This window comes from Colletotrichum costaricense (genome assembly GCF_030867565.1).
Source record: "Colletotrichum costaricense strain IMI 309622 chromosome Unknown Scaffold_33.1, whole genome shotgun sequence".
In the NCBI taxonomy this organism is placed as follows: Eukaryota; Fungi; Ascomycota; class Sordariomycetes; order Glomerellales; family Glomerellaceae; genus Colletotrichum; species Colletotrichum costaricense.
Window position 1 is genome coordinate 139598 of NW_026848262.1, and position 15196 is coordinate 154793.

Genomic DNA, 15196 nt, shown 5'->3' on the forward strand with positions numbered 1-15196 from the left:
ACGCACAATCTGTCGCTTCAGAGGATTGTGTGCGATGTCGTTCGCCAGGTGGTCCATGTCTACCAGCCTAGCGCCTAGCAAACTTGAGACTCCCCGGCTGCGCAGTAGCAGACTTGATTTCGTTGGAGGAGCTGTCTCCGAGGCCCTGGACGATGATGCAAGTGTGTGCAACCACATCAACGACCCTTGCTGTTACAAGCCACACAGCAGATGCAACATCAGCCACGTCTAGCCCAAATACGCAACGATTATCTGTACATCCCATGCACGTCTGACGACGATTGACGACGATTTACAACGACCATTTGATGTTTCCATATAAACTCATCTCAACTAGAAATTGCAGTGTGCCTGACGTAATCCCGGGTAATGGCTATTCTCGAGATGGCAAATCCCCTGATCTGCCGAGAACTAACCAAATACCTCTCGAATACCGTCGTATCGGCATCCTCTCCACAATCGGCATGGACCGAAGATAAGATGCTTTTTTCCCGTCTTGGGTTGACACGCCTCTTTTCAAGCTCAAGCCTGTCCAAGTCGTATCAAGACGAAAGATTCCCTGCAATGCTCATCGGCAATGCAACAAGGGTTCAGCTCTTCAGGCCTGCGACGTACTGGCACATGGTCCGTCCCTTCTTTACCACCGGAGGATCAGCATACGTCTCCAGTGGCAAACAGACCACCCGTTTTGTTGGAAGCTGAGATTTTCGGCGGTGCCTGGTGGCTTTGTAGGTAGTGGTGGTGGTGGTGGTGGGGTTATGAGGAGACCTTTGGAGAGTAAGCTTCCGACGACGATCGCATCTCGAAACTCTCTGGGGCATTGCGTCTGAAGAGGAGAAGCTTATGCTAGATTACGAATCAGTTGTTCGACGTTAGCTGTCAGTAGCCCGCCTTCCAGCCCTAGGCGGTCCCGTAGTACTGTACAGTCGTACAGTAAAGTAGCTTGAGACTCCAATAACCTTGTATCGTACAATTGTGGCAATGACAGGCAAGAAAATGTAGAGAGCTCATCTGCTCGGATGGCCTCCCCGCCAGCCCCGGCGCGGGTCAGCTGGTCGTGAGGCCGGGGGGGATTGAAAGCTGCAGTCTTGCTTCGTTCAAGCTACCAATGATACCCCGTACAACAGCTTCCCGATGAAAGGCGTGTCCGTCACTATTCAGCATCACCCGCCAAGCTATTCGGTGCTCGCGGTTTTGGTTCATCTAACCCCTTGGCAAAAGCTCCAATCTCTAGAATCTCCAGGAGGCCCCTTTGATACGATTGACTCGGACCTACCGCTGCCCCGTGATACCTAGCTTCCTCGGGCGTCTAAGACCGTTTCGCTACCGATATCCCGGATCACACAGGTTGGAGGAAGGGGCTCTAGCCGGCTTCCCATGGCGAGGCTGTGCTCTCTCTAGAGAGGCACACCCATAGCGTAGATACCTAGATGACAGCCAGACAGAGGCAAAGCCAGGCCCTACCAGGCGGTTATCCCAAACGGGGCGGGCGCCGAGTACGCGGGACTTTGCCACTTTGCTCCAAAGGTACTCGTCCGCGATCCTCTCCCAAAGAGCCTCCGTGCTTTCGTGCATCGTGCCCTCGCTAACTCGGTCCAGCCCGTACCCGTAGTCTGACAGGAACGGGCTGTCCAACGTCCAATACCCGTCCGCGATGTCCTTCCCTTCCTTTCTGCCCGCCCCTCGCTTGCTGCGCTTAGTGCCGTTTCTGGAACCTGCACCTGGACTTGGATCTGGAACCTGGAGCCTGGTGGTGCCTGTCACAGTCCCGTTTGGAAGGGCTCGCTTTCCTCGAGACGACCAGCTTACCAAGTATGGATGGCAGTGCGAGAGAGAGAGAGAGAGAGAGAGAGAGAGAGAGATGGAGAATGCCACACGCCTAATAACACTATGTACCGCGGAAAAGCCAAGCGGACTTACTACGTCTGATTCGCTGGTGCCAGGAACGCAAGTCTTGCAAAGTAAAGCACCAGATATCACCCAATGTCAAGCGGTAATGGAGGAGAGCTCTCGGAAGGGGGGATTTCGAACATTGAAGCATCCGATCCATTCATTCCGTATTCGTACTCGTCCCTATTAGACTTCCTCCCCCTTGGACTATGGCCTATTGCATACCGCCCAGCTGTGTGGCATCACATGCAGCAGAAAAGGGGTCAAAGACCATCGGTTCGTCCTGGGTAGCCGATGCGTCCTGCGAGACGAAATGAGATATCCCTGCCTGCATTCCTCTATTTCCCCCATGCTTGTTCCGGGGCAGAGCGAGCGACCTACCAGATTTTCCAGATGGCCTCGCAGCATGGGATTCACAGGGGAACCGCCCGCACGAGTTGCAAAAGGAACTTTGGTTTGCTGTGAACACGCGGGCTGAAATTTGAACCGCGTACAATGATTGATCAGCTGAACAAGTGCCTCTTTGGCATTGCTACCTGTCTGTATTGTACAACACCCCCCCCCCCCCCCAAATCGCAACACTTTCCCAGAATCCCGTCATATCTTTAATCCTTCTTCAAGGGGAGAAGGACCTCCTCGATGCCGTTCTTGGTGATGACCATCATTTGCAGGTGGTCACCGACCTCAATGTGTCTCTCGACCGCTCCGTCAAACGCATCCTTGACCAGAATCTCGGCCTCCTTGCGCTCCAGGGGAACGCGGGGACGCTCCTGCAGCTCGTGACCCACACCGCTGCCCGGCACGTACTGGTTCTTGAAGTTGACCTGGTTGTCGAGGAACGGTGTGATCAAACTGGCGGCGGCACCGCCGGCGCGGGACTGCTCTCTCTCGTAACTGCCGACGGGGTCGTAGGAGAAGACGGCGCCGACGCCCTCCTCGTCGAGGCCGCCGAGGATGGCGTAGACGTAGTAGGGGAAGAAGCGCTTCTGGTAGAGGATCGTCGAGAGACGCTTCGCGCAGGCTGTGACGCTCATGGGCTTGCCGTGGCGGTAGCGGTAGATCTTGCAGATGGTATCGAGGCGGTCCTTGAGGGCCTCGCCATCGGCAGCGAAACCGACGACGGAGAGCATGATTGTCGCATCTTCTTGTGTTGAGGTGGTGCCGCCGATCTTGAAGACCTTGGGTGTGTATCTGGAGTTGATGCTGTATCCGGAAGTGCTACGGGTGTCGCCGGCTACGATGGCGAAGTCGGCGCCGGCGATGGCGAGGGTCGAACCGCCGTTGTCCGTGTAGCTGTAGCACAGGGTAGGTTAGCTTTTGGGTATGATGAGAGGGTGGAGAGGAGCTCCGTACGGGTTGAAGCGGTGCTGTCTGAACTCGCCGTTGGCGGTCTTGGGGGCCTCGGAGAAGGAGTAGTTGGGCCCGTTCATCAGGGGATTTTGGCTGAACATAGCCATGATTGCGGTATCTGAAGGGAAATGAAGATTATTCGTTATCGTTCGTGATGGATATGCCGGTCGTCAAAAGGGTGGTTATCGTCAATTCGATGAGGTTCGTTCGTTGGTGGGGTTGGGTTGATGGGACGTCGTCGCTTTGATTGAGGTTCAAGGCTGCTACTGCTGAGTGCTCCGGTGCACGCGTCAAGCTGGCAGCCTTGCTTGGTGGGTGGTGGTGGTTGGCAGGGGTAGCTAGCTCACCTGATGACTAAGACAGAACAGCTCAGGAATGGCAGGAGCTGTGCAGGGATGTGGCTGCTCTCAGATGGGAAATTTGGGGGAGGCTTGGAGATACCACTAAAGACAAGGTATCGTCACTGTGCAGCTGCCAGCAAATAGACGCGAATTCCAAGGAAAACTCCCGCATCGTGAAATGCTTCAATAAATCACGAAAACACCAGATTACTTGAAATATCGACCAAATCTTTCACCTCGGGGTCTAGAGCCCTACGAACTCCCCCAAGATGACCCGCGACATTCGGCAGCGGGCGCTGGAGAAGATCGCGTCGCTCTCTGCTGCCAGCTCGCGTACGTCGTTCGACCGCTCTGATCTCGATCGATTGTGCAAGGCAACCCAAGCCGCTGGGAAGGGTGTCAATGGCTACTCTGGGAAGCAGAACTCGTCGTCTCTTGGGAGATGTCCCATGGTAGTGCACTTCTCAACATAATTCTTGCGATGGGTATCGTTGTGTCTCGTAGTGAGCGACGGCTAACAAGCCCCCTATTTCTGTAGACAATCCGCGAATTCGAGGTCCTCCTATCGCTATGCAAAGCCGCACCCGCTATTCAGACGAGCCAGAGCGCTCAGAAACTTGCCCATCAATTGATCCCCTATGTTCTCGAGGCCCACGTCCAGGTGTTTGTTCCGTCGCCCTTCTTCCGAAAGGTTGAGCCATCACCGACGGAGGCACTGGCATTCCACGTCACGGCCGCGCTGCTGTCCCTCGGCTCCCACTACGATGATCTGCACGAGATGATTTCAGACAATGTCTGGGCATTTGTCAATGCCTGCGATCATGCGGCGGATCACACTGTTCCACCTCAGCAGGACGACGAAGACCCGAACTTGGAGGACGCTATCAGGACAGCTACGATTGCAGTCTCGCTGCTTGGTTTCCTTGATGCGGCATCGGCACAAGCAGACTTCTGGAGAGCTGGAGGCAGACTGGCACTGGTTCAGCGATTCAGAGATATCCTTTCGGAGTCGTTCTTGGTTGCTGTCGAGACGGCTTTTTCTACCATCAGGAACTCACAGTCCTCAGATCGCCATGCCAGAGAGTGGAAGAGATACTTGCGCCACTACTCTGCTGCTGGGCGACCTCTGGGAGCCATCTTGCTCCAAAGAAGCTACATGTGGCTTCTTGTCTCTGGCACCTCGCTTTTGGTCACCGACGCATCCCTCTTGCGCGGCACCCACATCCTCGACTTGCTCATGTCAGGCGATGGGGCGTTCAGACCAGGTTCCCCACGCAGTCCAGATGCAGACTACCGGTCCCTCGACATGTACACTACGGTAGCCGTTGACCAGATGAATTATCTCGAAGCCGGTGAAGACTACCTCAAGCTTGGGTCCTCTTGGCAGCAGAGACTGGCGTTTGCAGTGAAATCGGCAGCTCTCATCAGCTATCTCAATTGCTCGCTCATGAACGAGGATGTCGCAGACGTCGACGTCTTGATTAATTGGCTGGAGGAGACCCTTGCAGACCCTCTCCAAATGGCGGACGAAAACCTGGCGGCAACTGTCTTGAGATCGATTGCTTTGGTTTGCAAGATCTCCAGGGGATACGCTGCGACCGCCAGTAGACTGCTGCCTCGATTCATTGTGCAGAGTGCGCCCAACGCTCGCACTGTTGCGGTCGCGTCCAAGAGTCTGGCTTTTGTTCTACAGCTCCTTTCTCATGACGCTGTCATCACAACTCTTTACACCTTGGGTAACGTTCTGAGCCCCGGCTCTGATAGATCCATGACGAACGGCACCAATGGGGACCTCGCCGTGGACGCTGCTGCTACGCTATACCCCAATCGCCATTCGACTGGCAGCAGTATTTCCCTGGCCATTACCGGTGAGGAAGAAACCGCGATGGTGTATGGCAACGTCGTCCAAGCCATCTGTGGTATTGCGACTGCTTGCAATGACGAGAAGATCACAGCCTTGGCACAGTCTATGCTGCTTCAGAAAATCGACAAGGTCAACAGCAGTGTCGATGCTCAAATTGTGAGCGGTGCTGCCGCTCTTGCGTTGAAGGGCGGACAGCTTGAGTTCCGATCGCTGTTGAAGGTGTTCTCTAGAATTTGTCACATTGGGGTTGTCGGCCACAAGGACTTTCTTCTGGTTGCTGTGAGTGCCTCCTAACTAATCGTCATTCACATTATCCAAATCTAACAATCAGCAGGTCATGAAGGCGCGTACATATATCTCGGCGAACCTCCACCGTGGATCCCCCCTTTATGACATTTACTGGGAGCACCTGTTGGAGAGCATTATTTCTATGGGCGACGTTCACCAGTCGAATCACACTAAGGAGGCCGATGTTCAGCTGGCTGCCCGAGAGATTGCGGAGCTGCTGCATCCCTTAGCCGTCTTCATGTCCACCAACGATCTGGCATTCAACACTATTACTGATGACGAGTCTCACTCAATGATCAGAGATGCATGGTTCAACATTGTTGTTCACGGCTTCACTACGCAGACCGACATGGGCAAGACCTATCTTGATGAGCTTCGAATCATGGCCGTTCATTCGCCCCCTCTGGTTGCTGAACAGCGAGGGGAACAGATTGAGAGTGACATCGAGCTTAACACCGTCCTCCGCCGAGGCATGAGCTCCGACAGAGAGTCGCTGCAGAAGAGGCATCTCACTGAGTTGATTCCTAATAAGGCTCCAGAAATAAAGGGACTAAGTTACCGCAAGGTGATCTTCTTGCACGCCGCTTACTTGGTTGAGAGTCTCCGAGCGGATGCTGGAGATTGCACCAAGGCTCTCTCGTACTTCTTGGAGCCTAGCATGCGTAGAGGTGAGGTTAGCAGCACCATGGAGGGCATTGCTGCCGCTGTAGTGGACAAGTATTTGCGAAAGACTCTAGGCGGTACAGATGCCACCTTCTCTGCTCAGTATGCTGCCGCACAGCTCGTTGCCATCTTCTGTGGCTGCTGTCATCGGATCGAGCGAGTTCAGCAAGCAGCTTTTACTTGTGCGGACCGCATCATCACTCAGGTTCCTTCTGCCCTCTGCCACAGATCGTCGCTCTTCGCCTTGCTGGAACTCCTTTCTCTGATGTGGTCCAGCTGCTTGGAAGCCGAGACAGATCTGTACGCACCACGATCCAAATTCACCTCCAGCCTCGGAGATGTGTCCGTCGAGCTATCCGACGATTACACATTCCGCCGCCATACTTTGGACGTTCTGAATCGCAGAGCCAAACAATGGGTCTCGAGCGTTATCAGCATAGCACCCCTGGACATCAAGGGTCTTCTACAGACGTACTTGTCCGAGTTCGACGACGAAGGAGCATATGGCCACATTTCTTTGGGTCGCTCCTTTGCTATCGAGCTTGGCTCTCTCATGCCGTCAACCGACCAAAGACTGCAGTCCCTCGATCGAGTCGGAGACTGCAGTATCAACACTGGATCTGACTTCGTTGCTCAGTATACCACTCGTCAAGAGTACCGATATGGCGAGACTCTACCCGAACGTGGCAATGAGCTTGTGAACTTCATGCAGTTGAACCGTAGAGCGTCTTTCTTGCAGTCGTCAGGATCGAGTGCTAGCGATAGTGCGAACGCCGCCACCGCTCTGGCGCACGTTGAAGCCCGCATCAAGAGCAAGAAGACCACTGCTCTTACCGAAGTCCGCGATATCCTACGCAGAGCTGCAGCCCTGCTTTGCCGCAGCAACCGTGATGAGTCCGCTGTTGCGCATTACCTCGTCAGCATTCCCTTCGCCATGTTCACAAAGCAGTCTATCAAGTTGGGCGTTTCTCTGTGGTTGGGTGTGATGAACGAGAACCCACGCCTCGAGCCTAGACTTCTTACCGAAATTGCTCAACAATGGGAGGCGACCATCCAGAGCGGCCTCGGGCTCTTTAGCCATGCAATGTCGTAAGTCATCTGACTACCTCCTTTAGACACGACTAACGAGTTGTCAGGCATCCTGACCCATTCTTCCTGAAGGAAGAATTTGCGCCCAGTGATCTTGAGGCCTTGGCCAAGCGCAAGCAGCAGGTGCACAATCTGCTGTCTCCCCACATGAGGCTGTTGCAATTCTTCGCTAGCCACTTTAATGCCACCCGCTTGGGTAGCCCGGATGTCCAGCGAGTCTTCCTGCGCATGCTCGATGTCACTCTGGATGCTGTGCGATCATCGACTCCTCACCCGATGGCACGAGAACTCCGGTTTCAGATCGTATTGTTCGGACTGAAGGTGCTGCATGTCTGTACGACCATTGGCGCCATCGCCCAATGGCGGTTCAAGGAGAAGATTTTGTCTGCCGCACTCAGTTGGTTCCGTTACGCTCCAAGATGGTCTTTCGGTAGCAACATCCTGCAGCTGAAGACGGAACTTCGTCTCTTGACCGACATCGTGGCGGCATTGAAGCAGGTTGCATTCATCGGAGCCAACGCTGCAGACACGATCAAGTCCCTGCAGGCCAAGGAGCAACTTCTCGTTTTCCTACTTGAGAGCGAACAAACACGTTTGTCGGTGTGGGTTCATCCGCTCGGCGAGCCCACCAAGGCTCACGGACAAGCTAACAAGGCTGCTATCGAGGTATGTGGTGACTTTTGCAATCCGGGAATGTTACTAACAATGAGTGCAGACTGCCCTCGCACCCCTCATTCGTGTTGCCTGGGCCGAGGACCCGTCTATTGCTATTGAACTGGTCACTCGATTTCCCTATCCCCGTGTCCAACGCGAGGTGAGATGGCTGTTGATCAACTTCCCGCAGAAGGCCATCTCCGAGCCGGAGGGTCTTCCCATTCTTCTGGGTGGCTCTTTGCCCAACGATGTTAGCTTCCAACTGAAGGTAAGTGGCATCCCCGGCTTCCCGTAGTTAGATATTGACCATCGTAGTACTTGTTGTTCTGGTCGCCAGTGAACCCGATCACGGCTGCCACGTATTTCCTGCCTGCGTATCGGAACCATCCGTTCCTTATCCAGTACGCAATGAGGGCAATGGAAAGCCACTCCAGCGATGTGACTTTCTTCTACGTGCCCCAAATTGTGCAGACGCTGCGCTACGACGCACTGGGTTATGTGGAACGGTACATCCTGGAGACCGCTCAATTTTCGCAGCTGTTCGCGCATCAGATCATCTGGAACATGAAGGCGAACGCCTACAAGGATGACGACGCAACTATCGTGAGTTAGACAAGAGGCTGCGGTTACGTGCGATGCTAACAACGTAATAGCCTGATGCAATCAAGCCTACCCTCGACAAGGTTATGGAGAAGATGATTGCAAGCTTCTCTGATGTGGACAGAACGTTCTACGAGCGAGAGTTCGCCTTCTTCGACGAGGTCACTGACATTTCGGGCAAACTGAAGCCATATGTCGGCCGGCCCAAGCCGGAGAAGGCACAGAAGATCGAGGAGGAACTGCGCAAGATCAAGGTTGAGATTGGCGTCTACCTTCCGAGTAACCCCGATGGTGTCGTGATTGGCATCGATCGCAAGTCTGGCAAGCCTCTCCAGAGTCACGCCAAGGCGCCCTACATGGCAACGTTCCGCATCAAGAAGAACAAGGGCAGCCTTGATGATGTTAATGATATGCTCGAGGATGTTCACAAGAAGGACTCGCCGCCGGCGCAGGAAAACACCATTGAAGTGTGGCAGTCTGCCATTTTCAAGGTTGGCGACGACTGCAGACAGGACGTTCTTGCCCTGCAGATGATTGCGGCGTTCCGAGGCATTTTCCACAACGTCGGCCTAGATGTCTACGTCAACCCGTACCGCGTCACAGCCACGGCCCCTGGCTGCGGTGTCATTGACGTGCTGCCCAACTCCGTCTCCCGCGACATGCTCGGCCGTGAGGCCGTCAACGGCCTCTACGACTACTTCATCTCAAAGTACGGCAACGAAGACTCGCTCCGCTTCCAGCAGGCCCGCAGCAACTTTGTCAAGAGCATGGCCGCCTACTCCATCATCTCCTTCCTCCTGCAGTTCAAGGACAGACACAACGGAAACATCATGATTGACGACGCGGGCCACATTCTGCACATTGACTTTGGCTTCTGCTTCGACATCGCGCCGGGAGGCATCAAGTTCGAGCGCGCGCCCTTCAAGCTGACGACGGAGATGCTCGCCGTCATGGGCGGCAGCCCGCACCACCAGGCCTTCAAGTGGTTCGAGGAGCTGTGCGTAAAGGCCTTCCTCGCGTCCCGCCAGCACTGCGAGAAGCTCAGCCAGATCGTGCTGCTCATGATGGACTCTGGCCTGCCGTGCTTCAAGCCCGAGAGCGTGCAGCACTTCAAGGAGCGCTTCGTGCTGGAGCGCAGCGAGCGCGAGGCGGCCGACTTTGTCAAGGACCTCATCCGCAGGAGCGCCAACAGTTACTCGACCGGTGTCTACGACCAGTTTCAGCTGCTTACCAACGGCATTCCCTACTAATCTACGCTTGCTTGCGCATGTATCTGAGGATGGGAGGAGGCTGGAGGACAAGAAAGAGGGAAGGATTCTTATTTTGTCTAGTTTCGACTTTTTGCTCATGGCCCTCATGTTGATTCGTCGCTGCCGCCTCTGTAGAATCCTAATTCCGGCTTGAGATATTATACACGGGTCCTCGCGCCGCACGCCGCCCCGTCGCACCAGCAGCACCACACGCCTGTGCAGTGATCTTGTTGCACAGACCGGGACCTCGTCCGCCCTTTGACGGAATTAGCAGTCACATTGATAATAACCAATTGAGAGAGATGAATGGTTTTGTGTTCTGTTTTCACTCAACTTTGCGCCACACCATCGCCGTCCCTAGTATATCCTGCTACTTGCGTTCCCTCGTCTTTCTTTACTAGGTACCCTATGTATCCCTCCGACCCCCCCTGAGCTATACTTCCTTGTCGTCGATCGACAATCCAGATGTTCAAAAAAAAAAAATCATGTTTGAAACTTTCGGGGGATTCTCAAACAAAACAACATCCAAAGACCCTGTCGATCCCCACACTGACGGGACGGAAGGGAAGGTGGGAGACAGCCGCCCCTTGTTTCTTTTTTGTAGCCAACCAGATACACCGAGCAAATAAACATAAAACGTACAACAATGGCCATGAACCACTAAATCGCTTTCAAAATGCTAACCCACCCAAGATGCTGCCTTTTTTTGTGACCTGATCCTTCTTTTCATAGTTTGTCTCCAGCCCCATACTCCTGCTGACCTTGCACCATGACGCCCACTCTTTTCCGCCCTGGGGTGGTGATATACCGACGCTCCTGACCGTTGCAAGAGATGCGGAGAGATTGGGAAGAATGTTGACAAGGGCTGCCAGAATATATAGCCCGTACTTAATATTACAGAGTATTGTGTCATGCAGCAACGCTTTCGCTGCACAACTATTAAGTGATGTGCGTGTCAACGTTGTACGTTGCGTAGTCTACATGCACAAAAGCGCGGTCGACGATGGGCACCGACTCGAGGAAATACGTCAGAACTTCACTGAGATCGTGGCTATCCTTCAGAGGCATGTTGGCATTGAGAACAATGTCGACCTCAACGAAGAGCTTGTCGCCCGCGTGGTAAGCCCGCAGATTCTGGATCTGTTTGATGGACGTGGCGAAGCGCATGGTAAGGTAAAGGACTGTCGAAGTAATCATGTTAGTTCATGGACGATTTCACTGAATGTTTGATGCATCAACTGGTCAACTGGCTCTACAGCTTGTAGTACGTGTTTAAGGTTTGAATGAAGGGAAAGAGGCAAAGAGGAAATAAAGGCATGACAAGGGGGTGTTATAACAGGGTCTAAGTATAGAAAATGTGGGGGAGACGAAACGGTAAGTTAGATGGCAAAAGAAGGGGACAAGAGAGGAAGAAAAGAAGTTACGCACGGAGGTTTCTCTCATCCGAAGTCGCCGAAAAGCCCGTCAGGTTTCGGACATGATGCATCGAGGTTCCGCTCCAGTTGACGATGACGACGAGAGACAGCAGAAGACCACCGAGGGCATCGAGCCACCAAATTTTGGCAAAGTAGCCAACAATGGGGAACAGAATGGAGCCAGTGTTGAAAATGACATCGGTCATGGCGTCGTCGGCCCTGCAGAATGGAGAAAACCAAAGAGTAAGTTATGAAAGTTCCCCATGTTCCATGATAGGCGCCGATCAGGAGGCGGCTACGTAAACCCGTTGCGACGCAAACGCTGAGGTTACGACGAAAGAGGAGCAGGGTGCCAGATCAACTTACAACGCCCGAACGCTCGAATTCTTGATGAGACGACACCAGAGCCAGCACAAGCCCTTGATCACCACGGTACCAACCATAATGGAGATGGCCGGAATGCCGCTGTAGTTCCCGCGAGGTTAGCATTGCGAGTCTGCGAAAATTGCGGAGCGACTGAGACGTACAGCTGAACGATTTCGTGGTCGGGCGACATGAGACGCTGGATAGCTTCCAGAGCGACCTGGCAGAAGGATGTAACCATTACGATGGAGAAAACCAGCACGCCAAGAGGCTCGAGACTGTAGCGAGTCAGCACGCGGCTCGGAATGCAACGCGGAGGCAGCATCGCGAACGAAAAAAAAAAGTAAGGGGGTAAAATTGATACTTACCGCTGTCTGCCCACAGGATAAGAATGCTGGTCATTTTGGCTGGCGGCAATGAGCCTAGTTGTCGTCCACACAATTGCGGTGCTGAGAAAGTCGAGAACCGCGTCGACCAAACTGGCTAGGACTGAGACTGAAGGTACCGAAACGACGACAAGAATCTTTCCGATCAGCAAAGCTGCGTTTGCGATAAAATTGACCCAAATGGCTAAAGTGACGATGGGGTCGCTGCTGTCGAGGTCGGAGTCCTCGAGCCATGGGATCTCGGGCTTGGGCTGATCGGCTAAACCTTCCTCCTCATCAGAACCACTGAGAAGTGGGGTCGCCTCGGTGGACCGAAAAATGTCCTTGGGTTTGCGTTTCGCCTTTTGCTGTATGCTGTTTGCCGAACTACTCTGCTCCGTGCTGCTGTTTTGGGCTGAAGCAGCAGTGCTGCCGTAGGTGAGTCCGCTTCTGGACGGTGGTGAGGTGGGAGTTGGCGACTCCTCGGTAATGGTCTGGGGGACATCGACTGGGCGGTAGGCCGATGCGTCTAGAGCTTGGTGATACTCGTTGAGCAGATCGTGGGGCACGGATGAATCCAAGAGCTGGTCGATGTAGAGGTACATGCGAATCAAATCGTTGTTTCTCTCGTAATATTCGCGGCTTTAGGAATTGACAATGCACATTAGCAACTCGCAACTCAACTCGCAAACTGATACACGGAGAGCAGTCGACGGAGTAGGGGATTAGACTGTGAACCCCGAATTGCGCCTGGGCAATCCGGGGCGGCACGATTGCACAGCAGGAACTCACATATGCTTTGGCATAACCTCAAGCTCGGCCTCCGTCTTCCAGTAGCGCTCCCATTGATAGCGCGGGTTGCTGTTGCCGATAAGGCGCATGCTCCTCATCTGAGGGCCGAAAATGAGTTCGCTTAGACGGCGCTCCTCGGCGGCGGAGCGGTGGTGGTGGTCATCGTCCGAGTCCCTGTGCAGGAAGCCAAGCAGAGAGGTGCTCTCATGTTCCTCTTCGTCGTGACCCAGCTGGTGGTAGGCCGGGCTCTTGAGCGACTCTCGCAGAGTGGCATTGGAGCGGTTCCGGATAAGCGATACTAAGGCGCCGCTGCCTCTGGTGGCCAAAAGTGATGGATCGCTATCGGCATTGAGTACTGAGGGACGTTTGAATGAGCCTACTCGAGGGCTGCTCGAGCGATGATCCTGCGGCGAGCTCATCGTGGCCGGAGGAAAAGAAAGAGAGGCAATGACGGCAGAGGTCGAATTAGGGAGGGAGACGACCAGGGAAGAGGAACAGAGAGAATGGAGTGGAGCTAGACGGAAGGGTAGGTAGGTGAAGTGAGATTGAAGTAAAGGAGGAAGAGAGAGAGAGAAGAGAAAAAGGGAAGAGTAGCCGGCGCGATGCGAGGGAGAAGGCCAAGATAATAGATGAGATTGATAATCTCGTGGTCGGCGTGCAGCAGGCAGCTCCAAGCTGTGAATTGGCAGGTCCCGGCGCGCGTGGACGTGTAAAAAAAGGCGGCCCCCCAGTGACGGAGTATGCAGTATGGACCCGGAGGGTCTGAGGAGACGAGCAGCCGGCAAGGTAAGGTACTTACCGTGCAGGGCAAGGCAAGGCAAGGCAAGACGCGGCGAGACAGTGGGTTGGGGTCTGGGGGCTTGGTTTGGATGGGGAGGGGACCTTTTCGAGAGAGCTCACACTCGCGTAGAGCTTCCTGGGGCTACGATTCGACAAAACCAAGAGACGCTTGGGGAGCTTCACGGTACGGGCGTTGGCAGACCCGACCAATGTTGTATCGGAGGAGTGGCTACTGGCGTTTGAACCTGCGCAACGCCATGGATTCTGCTGTAGCTCCTCTGGGCGCTTTTCCAGGCACGTTGGTCCTTCTCTCTCTCTCTCTCCCCTTCTCTCGCTCTTTCTCGTTGTCTACAGAGTACCTATTTCGCTGATCAGATGGGCAACGAGGGAGCTCCCTTGTCATCATCGAGGCAAGGCAGACAGGCAAGGTAAGGTACCTTGGCCTATCTATCCGTACCTTAGTACCTAACTTACACTCAGTACGAGCACAGATACGTACAGATACAAACACTAGGTACCTAAGGTAGTTTCGAGTTGCCCTTCCCGTCCACCCGAAGAACGAACCCCCCCGGCCCTGGCCTCAGCCAGAACAAAAAAAAGAGGTTTGCCCATTTCCATTTCCAAGAACGCCCCCAGCCAACCAGGTCGCGACACTCTCAGTTGGGGCGAGGCAATTGTAGAAAAAGATTGGAGCTTTCAGCTGGAAAACGGGGACGTTCTCGCGCCAAGTTGCCTTTTGAGCCGGTGTCGGCCCTTCAGCATTGTCTCCCGTGTCTCGTTCTGCCATTCTGAATGGTCCCTCCCTCCATGGACCATAGTTAGGCCACCATCTCTTGAAGGTCCTCAGCAACCCACGGACTCTTGGGGTTTCTGGCACTTGGTGCAACATCAAGCCTCTCTTACCTTGGGGGGGACACTCGAAACTAGGTTTGACCTTTCAGCTGCCGGGTTCATGACTTCATTGCATAACTTCGCCAGCCCTTCTTCTTCATCTTCTCTCTGAGCTCTGAACTCAACCAGAGCACTCGCACATACTCCGTACACATACACACACATAAGTACCTTGTGGAGAGCTCACAGTCGCGCCAATACTTTCTCATCTCGTTAGATTGATTCGGCTAGTCCTGAGTGAAAAAAGTTGAGTACAGCCCCCAAGGGCCCCAACATGGCAAATTAGTGCCCTTCCCCCCCGACTCAACCTGCCCTTTTACCGCCACTTCCGAGTTCATAATCCATTTCAACCCCCCCGGCCCGCGTTCCCCCCATACATACTCCGTATGGTCTTGCCTTTTTCCAGAGTTGGTTTAGCCGAGCACCAACTGACTAAGTTCAAACTATCTGAGGTACCCCCAGCCTCCAGGGCCCCCAATTGTCTGAACCATTCCTATCACTTACCAAAAGGAAGCTCTAGTCGAGCCACCGCCAAGATTCAGATCAAACGGTAACTGTTTGTTCCCAACTCGACCCTGCTTATCCCTTCCCCTTTCCTAGG

At 54.0% G+C, this 15196-nt stretch overlaps 4 protein-coding genes across 4 annotated transcripts; 1 reads left to right on the plus strand and 3 right to left on the minus strand.

Annotated features, from left to right (window-relative positions):
• Positions 1-756: 756 nt before the first annotated feature.
• On the minus strand, positions 757-2164 carry CCOS01_16755 (uncharacterized protein; the record flags this gene model as incomplete). The annotated part of the gene is made up of 3 exons (XM_060464891.1): positions 757-846; positions 1465-1757; positions 2116-2164. 3 exons carry the CDS (start codon positions 2162-2164, stop codon positions 757-759), a joined length of 432 nt encoding a protein of 143 aa, XP_060304558.1.
• Positions 2165-2495: 331 nt separating this feature from the next.
• CCOS01_16756 (proteasome A-type and B-type) lies at positions 2496-3347 on the minus strand (the record flags this gene model as incomplete). The annotated part of the gene is made up of 2 exons (XM_060464892.1): positions 2496-3183; positions 3244-3347. 2 exons carry the CDS (start codon positions 3345-3347, stop codon positions 2496-2498), a joined length of 792 nt encoding a protein of 263 aa, XP_060304559.1.
• Positions 3348-3850: 503 nt separating this feature from the next.
• On the plus strand, positions 3851-9989 carry CCOS01_16757 (phosphatidylinositol 3; the record flags this gene model as incomplete). Its single annotated transcript, XM_060464893.1, has 7 exons — positions 3851-4033; positions 4120-5724; positions 5780-7485; positions 7533-8151; positions 8201-8407; positions 8455-8742; positions 8793-9989. 7 exons carry the CDS (start codon positions 3851-3853, stop codon positions 9987-9989), a joined length of 5805 nt encoding a protein of 1934 aa, XP_060304560.1.
• A 939-nt stretch (positions 9990-10928) lies between these two features.
• On the minus strand, positions 10929-13343 carry CCOS01_16758 (cation efflux family protein; the record flags this gene model as incomplete). The annotated part of the gene is made up of 6 exons (XM_060464894.1): positions 10929-11170; positions 11418-11623; positions 11771-11869; positions 11932-12045; positions 12136-12774; positions 12925-13343. 6 exons carry the CDS (start codon positions 13341-13343, stop codon positions 10929-10931), a joined length of 1719 nt encoding a protein of 572 aa, XP_060304561.1.
• Positions 13344-15196: the final 1853 nt, after the last annotated feature.